The 22943-nt window shown below is 48.5% G+C and overlaps 2 protein-coding genes across 3 annotated transcripts; both read right to left on the bottom strand.

Moving 5' to 3' along the window:
* Nucleotides 1-1809: 1809 nt before the first annotated feature.
* GPN2 (GPN-loop GTPase 2) lies at nt 1810-11257 on the bottom strand. Its single transcript, NM_001098973.1, has 5 exons — nt 10629-11257; nt 9913-10069; nt 7497-7657; nt 3760-3890; nt 1810-2527 (listed from the first exon to the last, which is right to left on the bottom strand). Exons 1-5 carry the CDS (start codon nt 11037-11039, stop codon nt 2455-2457), a joined length of 933 nt encoding a protein of 310 aa, NP_001092443.1. The 5' UTR covers nt 11040-11257; the 3' UTR covers nt 1810-2454.
* A 199-nt stretch (nt 11258-11456) lies between these two features.
* Nucleotides 11457-18223, bottom strand: GPATCH3 (G-patch domain containing 3). 2 transcript variants are annotated; one of them, XM_005203145.2, is made up of 7 exons: nt 17717-18219; nt 16028-16446; nt 14189-14363; nt 13835-13894; nt 13014-13135; nt 12775-12902; nt 11457-12187 (listed from the first exon to the last, which is right to left on the bottom strand). In XM_005203145.2, exons 1-7 carry the CDS (start codon nt 17961-17963, stop codon nt 11974-11976), a joined length of 1365 nt encoding a protein of 454 aa, XP_005203202.1. In that variant the 5' UTR covers nt 17964-18219; the 3' UTR covers nt 11457-11973.
* Between the last annotated feature and the right edge of the window lie 4720 nt (nt 18224-22943).

The raw sequence follows: 22943 nt of genomic DNA, 5'->3' as shown, positions 1-22943 counted from the left end.
ACACAGTCCGTGAATTCTCTAGGCCAGAATACTGGAGTGGGTAGTCTTTCCCTTCTCCAGGGGATCTTCCCAATCCAGGGATCGAACCCAGGTCTCCCGCATTGCAGACGGATTTACCACAAGGAAAGCCCAGTCTTTCTCTGACCCTGCCTATATCATGCTGAGCAGACCTCACCTGGAACCCAGATGCCTCTGCTTTTCGGCATTGTGCTGTCCAGCCCGTCCTAACAGGCGAACAGAGAATCATGTTGCTATCAGTGGGAAGTGGTCAGAGCTCCATCCACTGGAGGAGACACACCCTTGTCACACCAAGGCCTGAAAATAAAGCCTGGAGTGTTTCCATCCTTCCCCACTCACTGATGCTGAGGGTGCTTGCATATGAGGCCATAAAGTTCTACATGACGCCTTTCTTCCATCTGGTGTGCTTTGGTGGTGGCTGGGGCCTCTAGTTCGGGGTAAGCATCAAAACCCCTGACCACAACTATTGGTACCAGCTTCAAACACACAGCACCCACCCTCACGCCTTAATTGATGAGGGATTTGTCCAAGAGCCTGGGCGTCATGATCCCGGGCTCCAAGCCTCACAGGTGACTCACAGACAGCCCCAGGCAGTGCCTCCTGGCCTCAGTTTCCCTGGCTTGCCCTGTTGATACTCCCCACCTACTGTGTACAGTGTTAAAAGGGGTGAGGTGCTTTGAACTCCTCAGATGAAAGAGGTGGGGGAAGTAGCACCCAGTTATTATCCTGTATCCTGCCAGGCGTGGGAGTCCAGGTCGACTGCTTTCACACTGCTCCAGTCCGAAGAGCCTCCTTATGGCCCCTTCCTCTCTGCCTTCTGCTCTGATGGCCAAAACTAAGAAAGCAGAGCTCAATCACCATTTCAAGTCCACTTCAGAACAGTTCCCCCTGATTTACAACTCAGGAATACTTTGCTGCTGCTGCTGCTGCTGCTGCTGCTAAGTCGCTTCAGTCGTGTCCGACTCTGTGCGACCCCCATAGACGGCAGCCCACCAGGCTCCCCCGTCCCTGGGATTCTCCAGGCAAGAACACTGGAGTGGGTTGCCATTTCCTTCTCCAATGCATGAAAGTGAAAAGTGAAAGCGAGGTCGCTCAGTCGTGTCCGACTATTAGCGACCCCATGGACTGCAGCCTACCAGGCTCCTCTGTCCATGGGATTTTCCAGGCAAAAGTACTGGAGTGGGGGTGCCATTGCCTTCTCCCAGGAATACTCTACAGGTGTCTAAATTCTTTCTCATGAGTGGCTACAAATCCTGTGGGAGAAGGAGCCGTGACTTTTCACCACTAAGGATTCACCATTTAAGAAGTCAGCAAAGCGAGTGTGAGAGAGCCAGGCTGACCGAGGTTCAAACTCCTCAGTTTTCTGTTTCCTCATATAAAGTGGGGGTTAGCACCATTCCCCACCTCATCTGTAGCCCTAGGCGTTCCTGTGAGAGTCATATGAGGACTGTCTGTGTGGAAGCTCTTTGTGAAATGCGAAGCCCATCCCATGTGTTAACAGGCCTGAGTGTCTGCAAATAAGAATACTGGCACAACTGCCATCTGTCCCCTTCTGCCTCCAGGCTACAACTGAAAGAAAATTAAAATTAAAAAAGAAAAAAAAAAAAGAAAGAAAAGAAAGCCTGGGGCGCCACCTACTGGTTAAAAATACGAATCGCCCCCAACTAGCTGCAACACCCAACAAGAAGCAAGTACCAGTATTTCCAACCTGAAGTCATCGTTTTGCCACAGCCTTCATACCGTATTATATACTAATATTTTTCTTTCAACAACATATTTTGTATAAGTAACTTCATTTTAAAATAAACTTTAATCATTACTATAAATGGAAAACTAATTAACACTTGCCCCTCAAAAGAATAAAACTGTGAAATAAATACAATGAAAATAAACCATTGCAAGATCTGCTAGGAAATGGTGCTTGTGAAAGCTCAGGCTTGAGTTCACTGTTAGCGCTGAAGATGGACAAAGGAGCACCACTGGAGACTGGGTCATCCCTCCAGCATGGTCCTGGGCTTGGGGGCGAGCCTGCCCTGGAATACCAAGAAACAGGCCTCTTCTGGGGAAGGGTGGCCTTCCCACGTTCCCACCTCCCTTGGCCAGGGTAGCGGGAAGAAAGTTTGGAAGCCACAAGAAGTAGAAAATAAGCTCTTGTATTGCAGCACATCCCATCACAGCCCAAGTGGGTCAGTGCTGAATGCCCAGTGGCAGCATCCAGAGCTCATAAGGGTGTGACTGATGCTCTGCTTTGCGACACGTCTGGCTTCAGGCCAGAAGTCCTCTGCAGGCCTAGGTATCCTCATGCCTGTCTCCCAGCTCTAGCCCGGAGGGCTGCTCTTGGATCTGCTGCAGCTGAGCTGTCCAGCTGGTCACTGGGAGCCGCCACTCCCCCCAGTGCTGGGTCGTGTGTCTCGTCCTCCGGAGCCCAGCTTGCTGCTACAGCTGCATGGCCTCCTGCTCCACTGACTGCTCTGAGGGCGCCAGGTACTTCTCCTGGAGGCCCAGGGTGCTGATGGGGGGCTTGTCAAGGCTGACAGCACAGGCAAGGATGGGGAACTGGTCTGGGCAGGATCTGATCTCTGTGATGCCTGCCTCCCAACTGTGTCTGGCAGGTTCCTCCCATCCTGTTCCCTTCCTCATAATTATAGCTTCAGGCCATGGGGACCAACTGGTCTGAGAAGTCCCTTGAAGCAACCAGACTCACACGCTCCTCTTTGTGCCTTTTCCCCACAGTGCTAAGCAGCAGAGAACTGGAGCGCGCCAACCTTCCGGCTCTGTGTTGTGGCACGTGCTCTGGAGCCATGCCCCTCAAAGATGGCACAACCCTCAGCTCCCATCCCTGCTACCCACCTGACAAACCTGCCCTCTCCTCTTCCTTTTTTGGCCTCAGTGAGCACAACCACCCCGAAAAGTCAAAGTGTTAGTTGCTTAGTCGTGTCTGACTGCGAACCCATGGACCACAGACCATCAGGCTTCTGTGTCCATGGAATTCTCCAGGCAAGGATACTGGAGTGGGTAGCCATGCCCCTCCAGGAGTCAGAGGTTTTCCCCATCCAGGGATCAAACCTGCGTTGCAGGCACATCCTTTACCATCCAAGCCACCAAGGAGGCCTACAACCAGCCCAACCACCTGGGAGTCTAACTTCTGCTCCACCTCCTTCTATCCTATAACCACCTGGTCACCAGCTCTGGTTGTCTATCTCCTTAGTATTTTTCCCAGGCCACACCCCTTTTTCTATTCTCATACTAACATTTCATCCGTTCTCACCTGGAGACTAAAAACGCTCCTGCTTCCAATCACATCCCTTAAATGCACTTTCTGTACTTGGAGGTGCTTTTCAAAAATGGACATCTGATCACATCACGCTCAGCTCATCGGGAGGATGCTGGTTCCCACCAGCCACCCACAGACCAAAGTCCACACTCCTCCACTGCCCACCTCCCTTGACCACTGCATCTCCCCTTCTCCTTCAAGTTCAAGACACCAGGCAAACTGAAGCCCTCGTGTCTCTCCCAAGTGACCAGTGCCCCTTCATGGCTGGGCCTCTGTATTTGTTGCTCCTTCTGATCAGAGTCCTACTTATCCTCAGGTACAAACAACCCTGAAGCCTTCCAAGGGACCAGCCACCAGGGAGCCCACTGGTCAACAGGAAACCAATCATCTGTAAGGGCAGACGTGGCCATTCCTCAGCCCCTGGCCTTCTGCTCTTGGCCACGGTGGAGGCTGGTGAGGAAGGATACGAGGAGAAGTGGAAGTCAGCTCCCATGGCGGCAGACATCATGGCCTCCAGGCTCCGCTGCTCCTGGACCCCAAAGCAGTAGCCGTTGGCTTTATCCACAGCCTGCAGCACCTGCTGGATACTCTCCTTGTCCTGAGCAGGGAGGAGAGAAACAGAGGTATGTGGAACTGAGGTTGTACCAAACCAACTGCATTCTCCAAATATGCCCCCTCCATCTTGCCTCGTGAAGCCTCTAATCCATGCAGCTTCCTTGGCCTGGAATATATCTAGTGTCGCCAGAGGCCCGACTACACCCCTTCTTTCCTAACTGCCAACTCACCCAAATTAGAACAGATAAGCTCCTCCATGCACACTTACCATCCCCTGGGTTGATCCCCACTGTGGCTATGAGCCTACCATCTTACTATTAACAAGTTAGTAACTCCCCCACTGGACTGTGCACCCTTGGAGGTCAGGAACCTGTTTGCCCAGACATCCCCAGTGCCTGGCACAGCATTTAGCTAACAGCAGGCACCCGTAAATATGCATGTAACTTATTTGTTCCTCCATATAAAAGTGGTAAGGATGGTCCCTATATCACATGATGGGAAAGAGATCAAAACAGTACATGTAACAGTCCTCAGCACACACACACAGTGTCTAATACAGAAAGCCTTCAACAAGCTGTAAATTGTACGATTAATATTATAGGGTTCACCTCCTCACTGTAGAGGAGAGAAGTGTGGCATTAAACAGAAGAGACAAGTTCTTTAAGTCCACCACAGCAGAAAGGATAATCTAACACGCACCTTTTCCTCCCAGGTTCCCTTTGCAGGGTACAAGGTGAGAGGCACAAGAGTTGGGTACTACTTTGCAAAGTCAACAGTCAGTTGCCCATCTGGAAAGAGCCTGAAAGACTTGTCTCTGGCCTTGGTCAAGTCCCTTGCTGGGCACTTTCTGAACCCCTCCATTTTCACACAGAGGAGGTAACATACGTGGAGAGAACCCAGCAAAACAGAACAGACAGGGCCAAAGTCTGGTCCACCCTCTTTACTGGAATCCTGCCTCCCACTGGCCTCGAAGCCAATGAGACTGATGAGCTGAGACCAGGACAAAGACTACTGTTCGAGGCCTCCACGCTTCCTATATCCTTGGTCTGCAAGTGCAGTCCCAGGCACGTCAGAGCCGATAGCCAAGGGAGGAGTCGTTCCAGTGCCTAGTACAAGCACACCTCGGAGATACTGTGGGTTGGGTTCTAGAGTATTCCAATAAAGCAAATCCCATCATCAAGTGAGTCACATGAATATTTCGGTTTCCCAGTGCATATAAAAGTCGTGTTTAAGCTCTACTGTAGTCTACTAAGTGTACAATTATGTCTAAAAAAAAAAACCTTAATCAAAAAGTACTTTATTGCTAAAAAATGCTAACTATCATCTGAGCCTTCAGTGAGTCATAATCTTTTTGCTGGTTGAGGGTCTTGCCTCCATGTTGAAGGCTGCTAACTGATCAGGGTGGGTGGCTGAAGGCTGAGATGGTTGTGGCAGTTTCTTAAAATAAGACAATAGTGAAGTGTGCAGCCATCAATTGACTCTTCTTTTTATGAACCATCTCCCTGTAGCACGCAAAGCTGTTTGACAGCATTTAATAGCATGACAGTAGAACTTCTTTCAAAACTGGAGTCAGTCCTCTGAAACCCTGCTGCTACTGTATCAACTGAGCTCATGTGATATTCTAAATCCTTTGTTGCCATTTCATCCTTCCCAGTTATCTTCACCAGTAGGTTCCATCTCAAGAAACCACTTGCTTTGCTCATCCCTGAGAAGGAACTTATCCATTCAACTTTTTTCATGAGATTGCAGCAATTCAGTCACAGCTTCAGGCTCTTCTAATTCTAATTCTCTTGCCATTTCTACCAATCTGCACTTACTTCCTCCACAGAAGTTTTGAACCCCTCAGAGTCACCCACAAGGGCTAGAATCAACGTTTTCCAAACTCCTTTTAATGTTGATATTTTGACCTGTTCCCATGAATCACAGATGTTCTTAATGACATCTAGAATGGGGATCCTTTCCAGAAGATTTTCAATTTACTTTGCCCAGAACCATGAGTGGAATCACCATCTATGGCAGCTATACCCTTCAGAAATGTATTTTTTAAATACTAAGACTTGAAAGTCAAAACGACTCCTTGATCCATGGGCTGCAGAATGGATGTTGTGTTGGCAGGCATGAAAACTTCTCCATCACAGCCCCTGGGTGAATAGGTGTCTTGTCAATGAGCAGTAATATTATGAAAAGCATCTTTTTCTCTGAGTAGTAGGTCTCAATAGTGGGCTTAAAATATTTAGTAAAACATGTATGCAGATGTGCTGTCATCCAGGCTTTGTTGTTCCATTTATAAAGCACAGATAGAGCAGATTTAATAGAATTCCTAAGGGCCTAGGATTTTCAGAATGGTAAATGAGCTCTGGCTTCAACTTAAAGTCACGAGATGCATTAGTCCCTAACAAGAGTCAGCCTGTCCTTTGAAGCCAGGCACTGACTCCTCTCTAGCTACAAAGTCCTAGATAACACCTTCCAGTGTAAGGCTGTTTTGTCTACACTGAGAATCTGTTTAGTGACGTCACCTTAATTATCTCAGCGAGATCTTCTGGATCATTTGCTGCAGCTTCTCCTTAGCACTTGCTGCTTTACCTACACTTTCATGTTACTGGGATGGCTTCCTTCCTTAAACCTCAGGAACCAACCTCTGCAAGTTTCAAACTTTTTTTCTGTAGCTTCCTCACCTCTCAGCCTTCAAAGAACAAGAAGGAGTTAGGTAGGGCCTTGCTCTGGATTGGGCTTTGGCTTAAGGAAATGCTATGGCTGGTTTGATCTATTCAGACCTCTAAAACTTTCTCCATATCAGCTTTCTGATATGCTGAAAGATTTCTGTTGTGCTTTCTTACTGCTCCTGTGTTCACTGAGCAGCACTTCTGATTTCCTTCATGAATTTTTCCTTTGCATTTACAACGTGGCAAACAGTTTGGCACCAGAGGCCTAGCTTTTGGCCTTTCTTAGCTTTTCGACATGGCTTCCTCACTGATTTTAAGTATTTCTAGCTTTTAAAGTGAGAGACGTGAAGCTCTTCCTTTTACTTGAACACAGAGACCAGTGTAGGGTTATTAACTGGCCTAATTTCCACACTGCTGTGTTTTAGGGAATAAGGCGGCCCAAGGAGAGGGAGCGAGATGCGGGAACAGCCAGTCAGTGAAGCTATCAAAATACATGTCAAAATCCACACGCCATCTGTGGATTAAGTTCACTGTCTTATATGGGTGTAGTTGATGGTGCCCCAAACGACTGTAGAGAGTAACATTAAAGATCACTGATCACAGATCATCATAACAAATATAATAATAATAATGAAAAAGCTTAAAATATTGTGAGAATCATCAAAGTGTGACATGGAGACATAAAGTGAGCAAATCCTGTTGGAACATACACTTGTTGAATGCAGGGTTGCCACAAACCTGCAATTCATTAAAAAAAAAAAAAAAAAAAGCAGTAGCTGTGAAGTACAGTAAAGTGAAGTGCAAAAAAACTGAGATGTCCTTCGGGACTTCTCTGCCGGTCCAGCAGTTAGCACTGTGAGCAGTTAGCACTCTGAGCTTTCACTGTCCAAGGCCCAGGTTGAGTCCCCGGTTGGGGATTCCACAAGTTGCGCAGCATGTCCAAAAAAAAGAGAGAGAGAAAGAAAAAAAAAGAAGTATGCTTGTACCTGAATATTGAGAGGGATGAAGGAGACTAGGCTGTAGTCTTCAATGAGCTGCACCAGTTTCTCGTTGAGCTGCCGGTAGTGGCGGAAGAAAGGATCCGAAGCAAGATGGTCCAGCAGGTAGGAGAGGTCCAGGACCTCTGTGTAGTAGTCCAGGTTGAAGGCTAAGAAGAGAAACTGGTTAGCACAGGGAACTCTATTCAATATCCTGTGATAAAGATAAACCACAATGGAAAGAATACGAAAAAGAATATATGTATATGTATAACTGAATGTATAACTGAATGTTATGTATGTATAACTGAATCACTTTGTTAACACAACATTGTAAGTCCATTATATTTCAATTAAAAAAGAAGAAAGAGAAGAGAAACTGGTATTAGGAGCAGTTGGCATCAGGCAAAGACCTGAGAACAGAAAACGTATTTTTTTCTTTCTTCCTTTACTTTCATTCACTCACTCATTCATTCATTCATTCAACAAATATTTGTTGAGGCAGTGAAATTAACTTACTAAGAAGAAAACAACTGATTTCACTTGTTGGCGCTGCCATTTACCAGCTCTGTGGGCAGTTACCCACCTCATGAGGCTACTGTGAGGATTAACTGCCATAAACCTCAGTGTCTGGTTCAGAGAAGTGCCTGATCAACGGTAATAAGACTGAACATGTACCAATAACACTGCTTGGCCCCTGCCTCACGAGGCTCACAGGCAGGCAGTGCCCCCAGGACCAGGCACACACACTCTAAGTCATCGATCTAGCAAGCTGGCCTCTTGGGAAAATGACTTTCCCTTTCTGGGCCAGTTCCTTCTTAGCATAAAATGAGAAGATCAGAATAGATGACTCAGAGGTCCCTGAATTCAGTTCTATGAATACAAACTTCCTCTTAAGAGAAGGAAAGTGGGCCTTCCCGTATTATCCATTTCTGCCTGGAAAACTCAGGCAGCTGGGAACTCAGCAGGTCTGTCCCAAAGTCAGTTGAGGGAATCTGGCTGTCGGGACCAACTGACTCACACCCTGAGCTCTGCTTTCTGTATTTTTACCAGCCCTGATTAGAAACTGACACCCCTGTGTCTGCAAAGAAGAAAATGTGGCCATTCCAACAAACTTCTTGGATTGCCTGACAGGTGTGTTTCTCACTGAGAATGGAGAAACTGCAGCCAGGTACACTGGCACTTAGATTTCCTCTCAGCTAACATGCTAGCTTGGGCTATTCATGTAACTTCTCTGGGTCTCAACTGCCTGATCTGGTGTGTCCCTCCATCTCTTGTGAGGATGACTGGCAAGAGTCAGAGCTAGAAATGCAGAGGACAAACGTGGCCATCGGAATGGAGGCTGTCAAGGGGGAGAGAGGCATAAATCTGTACACAGATAAAATGGGGTGTCTGGGCTTGCCAAGAGATGGACCAAGACTCTGGGCTGAGGCGGCCCCTCCAAGGTGCTGACATCCTTCCGTGTCCCGACGGGCACCCAGTCACCCTCCCTGGACAAGGCCCCGACACTTCACTCTCCCCACAACCTCCTTTCAGCTGTTCTCTCCATTCTTTGTGGCTGAAGATGGTATTTAGAGAACTGATGCTCCAGTCAGCAGAGCACTAATTTTGCAGGAGAAAAACACTGGCTGTTAGAACCTAGGCAACACCCCTGCCTCCTGCCAGCCTGCTTCTCCCTTTGTTGTTCCCACCTTTATCCGTCCACTGGTTCGGTCAGAAATGTGAGAGGCATTCTTAATTCCTCTATGTCCAATCCACCAGCAAATCCTATTTCCTGAGTTAAGTTTTATATCTATTTCCTTCTCTTCGTTCCCACTAACCACCGCCTGGGTTGCTGCAAAAACCTCCTATAGGATCTGTTTCATTCTTGCCTCTTTCAATTCACAAAGAAGTCAAAAGGGCCTTTTCAGTTCATGGTGTTCTCCTGCTTCATATTCATCAATGGCTTTCCTCTTTAGCCCCTGCCCACCTCTCTGACCTCGCTTCCTCCTATCACTCTCTGAGCTACACTGGGCTCCCCCACTTCCCATCCCCTTTCCCTTGAACACAAAAAGCTCTTTCCCTAAGGGCCTTTACTGTTACTGGATCCCCTGTCTAGGACACTTCTGCCTTGACTTGCCTTTTTTTTTTTTTTACTACTCAGCTCAAATGGTACAGTTCACACCCTCCTTCTCATTCACTCACTATGCATCATTTTCTTCTAATTCCTTCATAATACATATCACCATCTGTAGCTCTCTTGTCTCCAAAACCCAGAATAGTATCTGGCACGGAGGGGCACAAAATAAATGGGCAGGGGTCAGATCTGCCTGTGGCTACTCTCACCAGGCCATACACAGTCCCTGGAAGCGGCTTCCTTCAGCAGAGATCTCTGCATCACTCCAGCCCACCTGCTGCCCTGGGCTTCCAGAACAGGATCTCTTACCCAGCTTCCCATAGTGTTCAATGAGGTCCATCTTGGAGAGGAGGTTGACGTGGGGCAGCTCCACATGCAGCATGGTGGCCAAGGAAGTACACAGTACTGAAATGAACTTGGCAGGGTCTGTGCAATAGTGAGAATCCACCAGGTGAACAGCAGTCAGCTGGGAAGAGAGGAAGGGAAAGGCGTGAGAGTGGCCCAGGGAAGCAGGGAACATTAGGGCCTCTGTCCCTCCCATCAGATTGGGGACTTCTGAGAGCAAAGGGCAAGTCTTCCCATTAGTCTCCTCCTCTTCTAACAGCCACTGCTAACCCTTATCCCAGGAGAGGTGGAACACTTTTTCCTACAAGATGCCTTGCACTGAGCCTCCCAGTGGGCACTGCATCTGACTCCACTGTTTCACTTTCTTTTGCCTACCAAGTCACAACAACAATCATCATGCCACTTTCCACTTAAACCCTTCTATACTCCCAATAATCCCCAATTGGGTAGTGACACATCCATCCTACAGATGAGAAAGCAGGTTCAGAGGGATTAAACTGGCTTGCACAGGACCACATAGTGTGGAGTCAGTGGCAAAGCCAGAATTCGAACTCACACCTGTTTTACTTCCAAGCGTCTGGGCCCCTACCTCACTGAGGGACATGGGGGCGTGGCATCTGTCCTCCTCCCTTTCTCAGTTCTTCCATCTGCAAAATAGGCCCGCCAGACCCCAGACGCACCCTGAGGTCCCACTGCGTCATCTGGGAGAAGATGCTGCGCAAGGCTCCGTGGTGCGTGCAGAGTTCCACTTGGCCAGGGCAGTCGAAGAGAAAGTAGTGGCCGCGCAGGGGGTCGAGCTTGGCACGCAGCCAGTCCAGGTTGGCCTCTAGGTACTCCATGCAGTAGAGCAGGCCGCCGTTGGGGCCCAGCTGCAGCGCGTCCATCACGTCGCCCAGCCCCACCAGCTCGCCCACGTCCACGGCGCACTCGTATGGCAGCCCCTCGTTGGCTGGGTCCAGGTTCACCACCGCCACGCGCCGGCCCAGCGCGCGCAGGAACTCGCTCATGCCCAGACAATACGTGGTCTTCCCCGAGCCCGGCGGGCCGATCACCGCCTGCCCAAACGCCGTGGTCGGAGCGGCTCCCGCCATGGGCGGCCGGCACACGGCTCCGTGCGGAGCAGCTGAGCGCGGCAGGGGAGGGAGGCGGGAGCCACACCGGAGACGACCTCTGAGGGCAACGACGGGATCCCCCAACGTGCGCTTCGCCCCGGGCTGGCCGCGATGCCGGGGGCTCGCCTGAGGAAGAGGAGGGAACCCACGCGCTGTGAGGGGATCAGAAGGCCAGGTACCGACAGGACCTGCACCCGACTTCCGGATGACGTCGGGAAAGCCCGGCCCGGAGAGGAAGTCCCGCCCTTACGGTGACGACACAGCTTGGCGCCGAGAGCTGTGGAGATGAGCCCCAAGTGGTGACGCTGGGGCGTGGAGCCGATTGGGGGCCCTGCAGGGACCTTTCCGGGGGTTTCCCCACCGTACTCCTGGCCCAAATCCGAAGAGAAAGAGAAATTCGGTAGTTAACCTTTTTATTCTCCCGTTAGGTCGCAGACCCGGCACATCTGCGGCGGGTTGTTCGCTGCCCCAGCCCAGCACTGGAGCCCGCCCCAAGACCGTCTGTTAGGAACATGAGCCCTCTCCTCTTCCGTGTCCTTAACGCCCCTCTTTATGGGCTTCATGGTAACCTCCTGCCAGTAAGGTTTTGCTGATAACCTCAGCCAGTCCAGCTTTTCAAGGGGCTGGGGGAGGCAACAGAAGCAAGCCCAAAAAATAGGGACTAGGGTTAGGAGACCAAGGAGGAGAAGTCATTAATTCCTTTCATTAAAGGGAAGTATATAAAGGGGGCTTTTTGTAAAAATGTCCCTGAGGTAGACAACCAGAAGGCAAGTTCTGAACAAAGCATCCTGAACAACCGTGCAGACTGCTGCTCCCAGAGTTCTTTCTGCCTTCAGTGGAAGATAAGGCTGGGCACAGGGCTGCCACTGTGCAGTTATGAGTGATCCTGATTAAAGGGGAGTCCTTGAACCTTTCACTCAGGCTCTGAGAGGCTGTTCAATGCACAGCTGGAACTCCTCACAAAAGCCTCTGTGCGAAACTTCATGCTGGTGGGTGGCTGGCGGCGGAGCAGCAACTCTCCTTGGTCCTGGGGTAGGGGCTCATCGTAGATGGTGGAGATTAGCCCCAAGCCAGTTCCACGGGGCCTCTTCGGTTGCCCAAATGGCTGGAGCTTCTCTCCATGGTACCTGAAACAAAAAAAGGGCTCTCCGTGAGAGGGTTGCTCTCTTACCCCAGTAAAGGGGTTGGGAAAGAACAGGGTAATAGCTACTATGTATCTCTTCAGTTCAGTCACTCAGTTGTGTCCGACTCTTTGTGACCCCATGGACTGAAGCATGCCAGGCCTCCCTGTCCATCACCAACATATCTGGTTTGTCCCAAAGACAGAGCATTGAATCTCCTGCCCCCTCATCTTATCTGTTGATGGTGCCAGCAACCAGGGGCCTCACATACTGCTTTCATTTTAAATAGTACACAAAATTCAGAACAACTGTTACCACTTCGTGACTTACAGTCACTCCCTAAGAGCAATCATCAAGTCCAAATTCCTCAGACTTGAGGGAATGACTCCTCCAGGAGATTAATCATCCTTAATCAAGCTTGAGGACTCAGTCTTGAAAAGACTAGTGCCAGATCAACTTCTTCCAATTCTGCTTTAAAGTTCAGTCCCTGGGGGGTCTCTAGCGCCCAACCCAGAACCAGAGGGAAATGGGGAACCTGGGTATAGCTGAAAGGCTCACTTGGGCTCCCAGGGAAGTCCCTCAGCCGTACTCACCCCAATCCACGCTTACATCTGGGATGCTGGCCATCATTATCCAGGGCGTCGGGAACGCCTGAGCACTGGCTGCCCAGGCCCTGGCCCTCAGCCCAGCCCTGCCGTTCCAGCACCTTCCGCCCAATGCCCTGCAGAGGAAAGAGAGAAGACTCAAGACATGGGGCTCCTGTGGGGGCAGGGGAGGGAATGGGGGTAAAGAAGGAAAAGAAAGGGGTCAGTGGGCTGGGCACAATGCTCACCTTGGTATGGCGCTCGAAGGTGCCCACCTGGTGTCTGATCACAGAGCCGGCCTCCTGGCCATCACGGAGCCTCCGTTCCAGACGCATTTGGACAGAGTCTCGGGCGTCTTTGTCTCCACCATCTGAGGAAGCAGAGCCCAGTTTGTGGAAGGGTCTCTCTCAGCAGAAGTAGGGAAAATCAGGTTTCTAGGCCCTCCTCACAAGATTTACATATTCATCTTTATAGTGTGTCATTACTGTATTTTTCTCATTAGACTGGGAGTTTGCCAAGAGGAAGAACCATGGCTGTCCCATCTTACAGATGAGGAAAAACTGTGGTGCAGAAAAGTCACAGAACCAAAAAATGAGAGCTGGAATTAGGACCCAGGTCTTCACCTCCCACTCTGTAAATCACCCTAGGTCATTTTTTTTTTTTTTGACCACGTTGCGCTGCATGTGGGATCTTAGTTCTTCAACCAGGTATCGAACCCAAGCCCTCTGCACTGGAAACTTGGGAATCTTAACCACTGCGAGGTCTCAACCCTAGGTGATTCTTGACTCCAGAATCTAAATTCTTAACCAGAGCCTGAACTCCTGATTTTCCCACTCTACTAGGGCCTGCCCATCAGAACCAGACCTCCCTGAGGGCTGTGCCCACATGTCCTTCCTCCACACAGAAAGAAAAAAGATGCTGCCCACAACCAGCACTTAATGCACTCAACTAGTGATCTTTTAAGAGACTGGTGCCCTGTCACAGACTCTGCTAAGCAGGTCTGGTAAAGTGTCACTGCACGGCCAGGGCACCATTCCATCTCCAAGTACTGCAAGCCCGGGCCCAGTACCTGTGTCGTAGTACACACTCATGTCCACATCCCAGTCATCAGCTGTCTGTTCATCAAAGTCTGCAGAGAGAAAAGCATCAAGCAGAGTGAACCAAGGACTCTCAGTTCTATCAAGAGTTAAATCTAGACATTCTAGAACTTGGAGTGTATATTCAAATCTCTCCTCTGGGACGGTCACTCAGAATTGGGAGGAGGGCATTTTCTCCCCACTCCCCTGACCCCCAACCCCTAGAAAGGATGGCTGGTCTCTCAAATACAACAATGTAAGCCTCTTTCCTAGCCCTCTGGTCGGGCTCACCGCCAGCAGGGTGAGCAGCAGGGACCACCCCTGCCCTTGCCTGATGCTAGCATTACCTCCTTCCTCCTCCTGCCAGAACTGGGCGTCGGTGTAGAACACCAGGCCGGAGCCGCCCTTCTCCCACTTGAGCTCGATCTCCTCCTCAAAGAGCCGCTCAGAGGTCCGCTCCTGCCCCGTCACGTCCTCATGCAGTGCCACGTGCCGCTCCCACTCCTCACCCCGGTCATCATCCTGGGAGAAGGTGGAGAGAGGAGACCTGCCTGTCCAGCTTCCTGACCTGAGGCCCACAGGTAGGCAGCTGGCTGCACAGGAGGTCCTAGGGATGGGACCTCAGCTCTATTCCTCCCGATTTCTCAGAGAAGCAGCATGTTTTTGGCCCCTGAGGCCTGACCTGACAATCTCTCCACGCCCTGAGTGTTTCTCAACATACTTGGCCACTTCCCCTACTAGTCTTTTTTTTTTTTAAAGCTGCACCACACAGCAGATAGGGATCTTAGTTCCCTGACCAGGGACTGAACCTGTGTCCCCTGCACTGGAAGCACTTCCCTGGCATCCAATCTTACCCACTGGACCTCCAGGAAGTCCCAAGCCTGACTCACTCTTATCGTTGCACTTTTGGTCACGTCGCTCTCCCGGCCTCTCTGCCCTGCTCTTCCGCCACCACCTCCTTAATCCTCAAGTGCTTTAGCGCACATGAAGTCCCCCACACTGAGGCCCACAGCACTCTCACTGGTCTGTGAACTTCTGTGTTAATCAATATACACTGTTTATGCTTTTCTACATTATGTCACAAAGAAAGAAGGGACAAGAACTAATACCTACTGTCAACTGTGTCAGACCCTTCACATACCTTAGCTCCTTTAATCACCCGAACAACTCTGTGAATAAGTACCATTATTCCCGTTCTACAGATAAGGAAACTTCGATTTAGTGAAGCAAAGTGATTTGCCCAAGATGGTACACCAAGAGAGGGGCAGCACCAGCCTGCAAACCCATTCTGTACCATGTACCCTTTGCAGATACTGGTTCTTCCTCTTCAGGGAGACTGAAGGCTCTTGGAGGGAAGGAAATGAGCTTTAGAGGGTCTCTGGAATCCTGTGCTAGCCCCTGTGTTTACGGCTGCTTGACTGGACTTGTGGAATGATAGAATGACTCCTGGCTTAAAATCCTGGGGGCCCCCTGCCCCATTTAAACTCCAGGAGGCCTCAGGAATCACTGCTGCAGAGAAAGTGCTGGAGAAAAGGCATAACAGTACCACACTAAGGATGTGGTCCAGATGTGTTAGTAACTCTGAGCGGGGAGCTTTGAAGACATAGATCAATTGCTTTTTACACAAGGCACGCATTTAAAAAAAAGTTTCCCAATAAATAACAAAATCTCCTGATTCAATGGGTGAACAATGAAGTTTGGAGAAAGAGGTAGAAGAAATGTCTCTTTCACTGATGAGGTTAGACTGGAGGCTAGCGTTCAATCCACAGATTCAAGGTCAGAAAACAGAGGTGAGTTCTCAACATGATGAAAGCACACAGAGGTCAGACAAGGAGCGAAGGGGACTGGGTTCACATCCTAGCTCTGCCTCTACTTCCTTAGGTGATCGTATCTCTTAGTCAGTAGATTTCATCAATGAAAGAGACCCTCCTCACATGTCTTCTGAAGCAATGAAAAGATGCCTTTGAGAATCTTTGGAAAAAAGCTCTGGTCCCTTTTGCCAAAGGAACATACACCTGCACAAGCAAATGCAGTTTTATATTCAATGTCAGGGAGTTCCAAGTCTTTAGAAGCCTCCTGAGGACCCCAGGTTTAGAGCTCTTGGAACACACAATTGAAGAGTGGCAGCAGCAATGCGTTTGCCTCTCTAAGCTGCCAGCAAGGACAAGATGGTGCTCCATACTCACGTCATCTGAGTGTGACTCTTCTTCCTCTTCCTCTTCTTCCTCTGGCTCTTCACGGGAGTTGGATGGTATGTCTGCCAAGCAGCTTCCCTGGGGTATTTCCTCACCCTCGGCTGTGTACACAAACTCTTCTTGCTCCACAGTCTCTGAGTCCTCATAAGTGAAGGGCACATTGCCATAGCGCCGAGAGGAACCTGTCTTGGGGAACTGGAGCTGAAGCTGGGTGATGATCCGAGGGGGTAGGCGGCAGGCCCGGATCAATTCTAAAAAGACCCGCAGGGGAGTGCCAACATTCCCATTGGGCATCAGCACCGGTGGATTCAGCTCTGGCAGCTGCCTCAGGTCAGCCAGTGTGAAGGTTTCACTCTTAGCCTGGCGACTCTGCAGTTCCTTCCGGGTCTTGAAGGGAAAGGAGCCCAAACCTTGGAAAGCAGGGAGAAGAATGGCACTTGAAACCTGAAAGTCTCCAGCCACACGTAAGCCAGAAACTGGACAAGGCTTAAATCCTTTCACTAATACTGTTTCTCCCTTTCAAACATTTCCAGAGTCCTTTCCTCTGTTTCCTGACCAGAACCACCTAGTAATTTTATGCCATTTCTCATCACCTCGGTAAGCTCACAGGTTTCTTTCAGATCTGGTTCCTGACGACCTTTTGATTCTCAACTGCCACTAACCCTCATCCCACGCACACCCTCATATCATGTGTTCCAATCACATCAAACAATTTAACATGCCCTGAAAGTTTTTGGACTTCACATTTCTGTATCTTTGTAAATACCACTTACTTTGAATACCATTCTTTCCCACAAACTCCTGTTTATATTTCAAGATCCAGATGGAAAGCCACATCTCCTAATCCTTCTAGGAAATCGGTTTCTCCTCTGCCATCTCACAGCAATGGGAGATAAAGGGCACAGGCTCCAGAGCAAAATGCCTGATTAATATTGTGATTGTCATCTTATAACATAACTTCTGCATCCTTCAGTTTCCTCACTTACAAAACGGGTGACAATAGCTCCTGCCTTATACGATTGTTGTCAGGCGTCAATAAGAAAATGAAAGGCTTAGAACAGTGCCTAATAAGGAAGCGTTCAGTAAATGTTAACAATTAGAATGGCATCCCTGTAACAATTATCTTTTTATAAATCTGTGTTCCTTTTTGAATTCGAAGCACAGACTGTGTCGGACTGTTTTCTACATACCAGCTAGAGTCATACTCAGTCTATAAATACAGGCTAGATTTGTTGAATGAATAAATTAGAGGGCCCTGCCCTGTGGTTCCTGTTTCCATATCAGTGATTTCCCAAGAAAATGGGAACAGTCCAAATAAAAAACCTTGTCTCTTCATCTGCGTCTTGCCAGAGAAGCCTGGCATGCTGCAATCCATGGGATTGCAAACAGCTGGAGACTGAGCAACTGCATCTTGCCAAGAGAGGACTGGGCGGCGGACAACAAAGAAGGGGCAACAAAAACAATACTTGACTTCCTTTTCACCCCTCTATGTCAGTGCAAAATCGAAAGGATCTAGGAATAGACTTAACAAACTGGAAAGATCATCTGAATAGGTTCCCCTCTCCCCAAGTTTTTCTACCGTGCAAACTAAGCCTGAAACTTTGTCCACAAATTATCTAAACTCTTGAAGAGCCCTAACGAGGGACCTAACTTATCCTCATCACTCCTCAGGAAAGGTACCTCTGTTCCAGTGCCCGTAGGCCAAGTCTAGTCTCTTTCCCACGGGTACCTGATGCCTCAGTAGGTAACCGAAGTCTGCGGATGAAACAACGACCAGGTAACCAAGTCCCCTGAGAATCCAGCCACCGGCGGCCCGAGTACATGCGGAGAAACCTCTGGGCTTGAGCGGCCCCCCGTACAGAGACAACACAGCAGCAGGTGCGGGTCCGGGTAGGGTTAGAGTCCTGAGTGGAGAGAGCACCGGCATCGTTGAGTGAAGTCTGGGCAAGACCCTGGCGGATAGGAGTTGGGGTACAGTCGGGAGCAGCCTGGGGAGGGGCCCGCTCAGGCCGATGCCGGTAATGGAAACAGAGGAAGCCACAGTCGCGTTGTTCCCGGAACTGGCTAAAGTAGTTCCGAAGCTGTGCTGACCGCAACTCCGAGGGGATACCGCTCACGACTAAATAAACTACCGCCTCCTCTTCTGCCTCGCTGGACACCGCCATCTTAGCTGTCACATGATCGGCTGGAACCAACTCTCGCGAGAACATCGCGAGCTGGCGCTGAGGCGTAGCAATATTGCGTATTCGGTGATGAGTCAGCTGGGATTGTGCCTATGGAACCGAGAGGTGGGAAGGTTCGAATGAAGTCGTTCTGTCCCTTTCCCACAGACAGGCAAGTGGTGATGGAAAAAAGTCACCTGAGAAGTGGTGTTACAGCGTTCTTTTACACTGCTGCTGCTGCTAAGTCGCTTCAGTCGTGTCCGACTCTGTGCGACCCCGTAGACGGCAGCCCACCAGGCTCTCCCGTCCCTGGGATTCTCCAGGCAAGAACTCTGGAGTGGGTTGCCATTTCCTTCTCCAACGCATAAAGTGAAAAGTGAAAGTGAAGTCGCTCAGTCATGTCCGACCCTCAGCGACTCCATGGACTGCAGCCTACCAGGCTCCTCTGCCCATGGGATTTTCCAGGCAAGAGTACTGGAGTGGGGTGCCATTGCCTTCTCCTCTTTTACACTAGTGAGGATCAAATCAGAAGTCTGAGGGAGGGACAGTGTTTAAGATTTCCCAAACCTAATTGTAATTATCAGTTTAGAGCGTTTTCAGTCGTTAATCCATTCATTCTTCCAAAACGTATTGGTGAACTCCCACAAATCATTTCGAAGAAGAGAATCCGGGGCTTCCCTGGTGGCTCAGTTCCCTGATATTTTCATGATAACGGGGAGCTGCAATATGAGAGGGCTTTCTGTTCTTGTTTTCATTATTCATCTTTGTACGTCTTTCACATAGTAGATGCTTAGGGAAAGCTGGTTGGTTGTTGGAGGCCTTGCTGCCGTTGGAAAGGATCAAGAAATGATCCCTCCCAGGAATCCTGCAACTCGGTAGACCTGGGTTCGATCCCTGGGTCGGGAAGATCACCTGGAGGAGGGCATGGCAATCCACTCCAGTACTCTTGCCTAGAGAATCCATCCCATCGCCAGAGAAGCCTGGCGGGCTGCAGTCCATAGGGTCGTACAGAGTCAGACACGACTGAAGCAACTAAAGGCAATCCAATTGAAAAGTGGGCGGAAGACCTTTCACAGAAGAGAAACACATCTAATTAATAATGAAAGATACTCAATCTCGTTTCATCAAGGAAATATAATGAGACCCACTTCATAGCCAGCAGATTGGCAAACATTTTTAAATCCTCAAATCCTCTCTTAAATCCTGAAGATGTAGAGCAACTGGAGCTCCCTTACATTGTTAGAAGTGTAAACAGGTACCACTGCTTTGGAAAACAGTTTGGCATTACCCTATGGAACTCCACATATCTTTTGACCCAGAAATTCCACTTCTAGTTATATGTTTTGTTTTTTTTTGTAATTATTTATTTGGTTGCCCGGTGTCATCACTGCCATGTGCAGTCTTTCTCTAGCTGTGGTATGCCGGCTTCTCATCGCGGTGGCTTCTCGTTGTGGAGGACAGGCTCTGGGTGCATGGGCTTCAGTAGTTGAGTTGCCTGGGCCGAAGCATGTGGAATCTTCCCAGGCCAGGAATTAAACCTGTGTCCCCTGCTTTGGCAGGCAGATTCATATCCACTGTACCACCAGGGAAGTCCTCTAGTTATACATTTTAAAGAAATTCTTGCATGTGTTTATCAAGAGATGTATTGACAGTGTTGAACCTTGCTCAAGCCCTGTGATCCTGGAAAACAGTGGAAGTTAAGAAACCCCCTCCACCCTTTTGTGTTCTGGAACCAACTTACTGCAAAGAGACAACCTTCCTTTTACGACTTAGATAAAACTCATGAGTGCCTTCTTGTTTACCTGTGGCAAGGCTGGATACAGACTCCAAATTCCAATTCTTTGCCTCATAAATGCTTAGATGAACTGCTTTTCCCCACAGATCAATAAAAACAAAATGCTTGTTAACTATAGTTTAGCTTCTCTCCTTCCTCCAGGTCCATGAACTTTGCCCTGTGTTTCTCTCCCCCAGCTTGAGCTGCGGGCAACTCCTCCTTAACAGCTCCCTTGCCCCCGAAGAATAGTCTGGGTTCAGAGTAAAGCATTTTCTGACCTACTGTCTCATATGTCATTCCCAGTCATCCCACTTCGTCACACTAAGTTCTTTCTAGCTGTATTTACTCCTCCCTATGAAAGAAAAACTCTTTGCCTGACCCTTGAGGCACATGTGGATCTTATGGTTAGAGCTTCTCTTTGCAATAGCTTCCCTGTATCTATTACAGTAGTTCTTTTCCTTCCTTGCAATAACTGTTACAAATAAAATCTCTCCTTCCTTAGTCCAGGTTTCTTTTTATTTGACAGTATATATGAATTCATAGCTGCAGTATTTGTAAGAGCAAAAACTGGCATTTAGTACAATAATTTCAGGTGTATGATATTGAATGAAAATAAGCAAGTCAGAAAGCACAGAATATTCCACTTATATAAAGTTCAAAAAGTACAAATCAAAAACATTTTTTAAGGATACACATGTAAGTATACTTTAAGATCATGAAGAAAAGGGAGTTTCCTGGTGGCCTGGTAGGTTAGGATTCTGGGCTTTCACTGCCAGGGCCTGAGTTCCATCTGAGATGCTGCAAGCCACATGGTATGGCCAAAAATTCAATCTTTAGCTAACTGTGTGGCTTTGGGCAAGTTACTTAACTTCTCTGAACCTACATTTCCTCATCTACTGGATAGGAAAGTTACTGCCTCCCCTTGGAGGATTGTGGTGAGAATGTAACGTCATGCATATACGAGTACTCAGTAACTGCCTAGCATGCAGTGGCGGTGGTGGTTGAGTCACTAAATCGTGTCCTACTCTGGCAGCAGCATGGACTGTAGCCCACCAGGCTCCTCTATCCATGGGAGTTCCCAGACAAGAATATTAGATACAGTAAGCCCTCCTTAAAAGTTCCCTGTTGTTTTCATGATAATGGGGAGCTGCAGATATGAGAGGGCTTTCTGTTCTTATTTTCAGTATTCATCTTTGTACGCCTTTCACATAGTAGGTGCTTAGGGAAAGCTGGTTGGTTGTTGGAGGACTTGCTACCTTTGGAAGGGATCAAGAAATGATCCCTCCCAGGGATCTTGCAATGTGAGATACCTGGGTTTGATCCTTGGGTTGGGAAGATCCCCTGAAGGAGGGTATGGCAACCCACTCCAGTATTGCTGGGATTCCCTGGCAGCTCAGCTGGTAAAGAATCAGCCTGCAATGCAGGATACCCCAGTTTGATTCCTGGGTTGGGAAAATCCACTGGAGAAGGGATAGGCTACCCATCCCAGTATTCTTAGGCTTCCCTGGTGGCTCAGCTGGTAAAGAATCCACCTGCAATGCAGGAGACCTGTGTTCAATCCCTGGGTTGGGAAGATCCCCTGGAGAAGGGAATGGGCTACCCACTCCAGTATTCTGACCTGGAGAATTCCTTGGACTGCATAGTCCATGGGGTTGCAAAGAGTCAGACACGACTGAACAACTTTCACTTTCTTAGAAAACTAGCATGATCTACTCAAGTTGAGCACTCATTCTGTGACTCCATAATTCCGATTCTTATTATATAGCACCAGTTCTGCAAACATCTGTGTATCAAAACACATGTGCAAGAATAATGCTAGCAATATTATTTGATGGCCCAAATGTTCTTCAGTAGCATAATGGATAAATAAATTGTAGTGTAATGGAATACTTTACAACAATGAAAATGAATAGATTACTGCTACATAGAGCATAGAGTGGCTCTCAGATACAATATCAAGTAAAAGAAGACAAACACAAAGGAGTACATGCTGTACAATTCCATTTATATAAAATTTGGGTTTCCCTGGTGGCCCAGTGGTTAGGAATCCACCTTGCAGTGCAGGGAACACCGGTTTGATCCCTGGTCCGTTAAGATCCCATGTGCCTTGGGGCCACTAAGCCCATGTAGCACAACCACTGAGCCTGAGTGCCACAGCTACTGAAGCCTGCACACCCTAGAGGCTGTGCTCTGCAACAAGAGAGGCTACTGCAATAAGAAGCCTGAGCACCACAGCTAGAGAGTAGCCCCCACTTGCCGCAACTAGAGAAAGCCCATGCATAGCAACAAAGACCCAGTGCAGCCAAAAACAGAAATAAGTAAATTGAAAAAAAAATTTTTTTTTAATTTAAGGTGAGCAATCTTGTTTATCATGTTGGAAATCAGGGGTTAGTGATACCCTTTGGGCAGGAGGGAGAGAGAGTGATGGGAAGGGTTTCTGGGGCATTGCCAATGTTCTATTTCCTGCTCCGGGTGGTGATTACAAGGTTGTATTCATTTCATGATAATTCACCAAGTTATACAGGTTTGATTTGCATAATTTATATTACACAGAAAATGTTTAGTTAAAACTATCTTTTTTAAAAATCCAAGAATTGAAAAGTAAGTGTTATACAGTAAATAGTGTGTGCCAAAATAAAGATGGCATGCTCTGGAAAAGTTGTTAGATGACCCGAGAAGTTATGTACTTTTGATTACATGCAACTGTTATTTGTGGGATGAAATTCCCAAGACCCCGAATGATGCTCAGTGTGTAGTAGATTCTCAGTAAATCATCATTGATGGAATGAATATTCCTGGCACTAACGTGGGGATGTGCTGTTGAGTGTGGCTGAGGACTCTTTCTGGGGGAAATTGGCCACTTCCCTGGGGGAACAAGCAGGCCAGATTTCTCATCAAAAACTTAAACCCAAAAGTAACCAAGACGGTACTTTCACTGTCAGTCTGCCTTGCAGTGAAGTGAGGAGAGGAA

This window comes from Bos taurus, chromosome 2, assembly GCF_002263795.3.
Source record: "Bos taurus isolate L1 Dominette 01449 registration number 42190680 breed Hereford chromosome 2, ARS-UCD2.0, whole genome shotgun sequence".
Lineage (NCBI taxonomy): Eukaryota > Metazoa > Chordata > Mammalia > Artiodactyla > Bovidae > Bos > Bos taurus.
The sequence above is the reverse complement of the archived record's forward strand: the minus strand, read 5'-3'. Positions and strand labels throughout refer to the sequence as shown.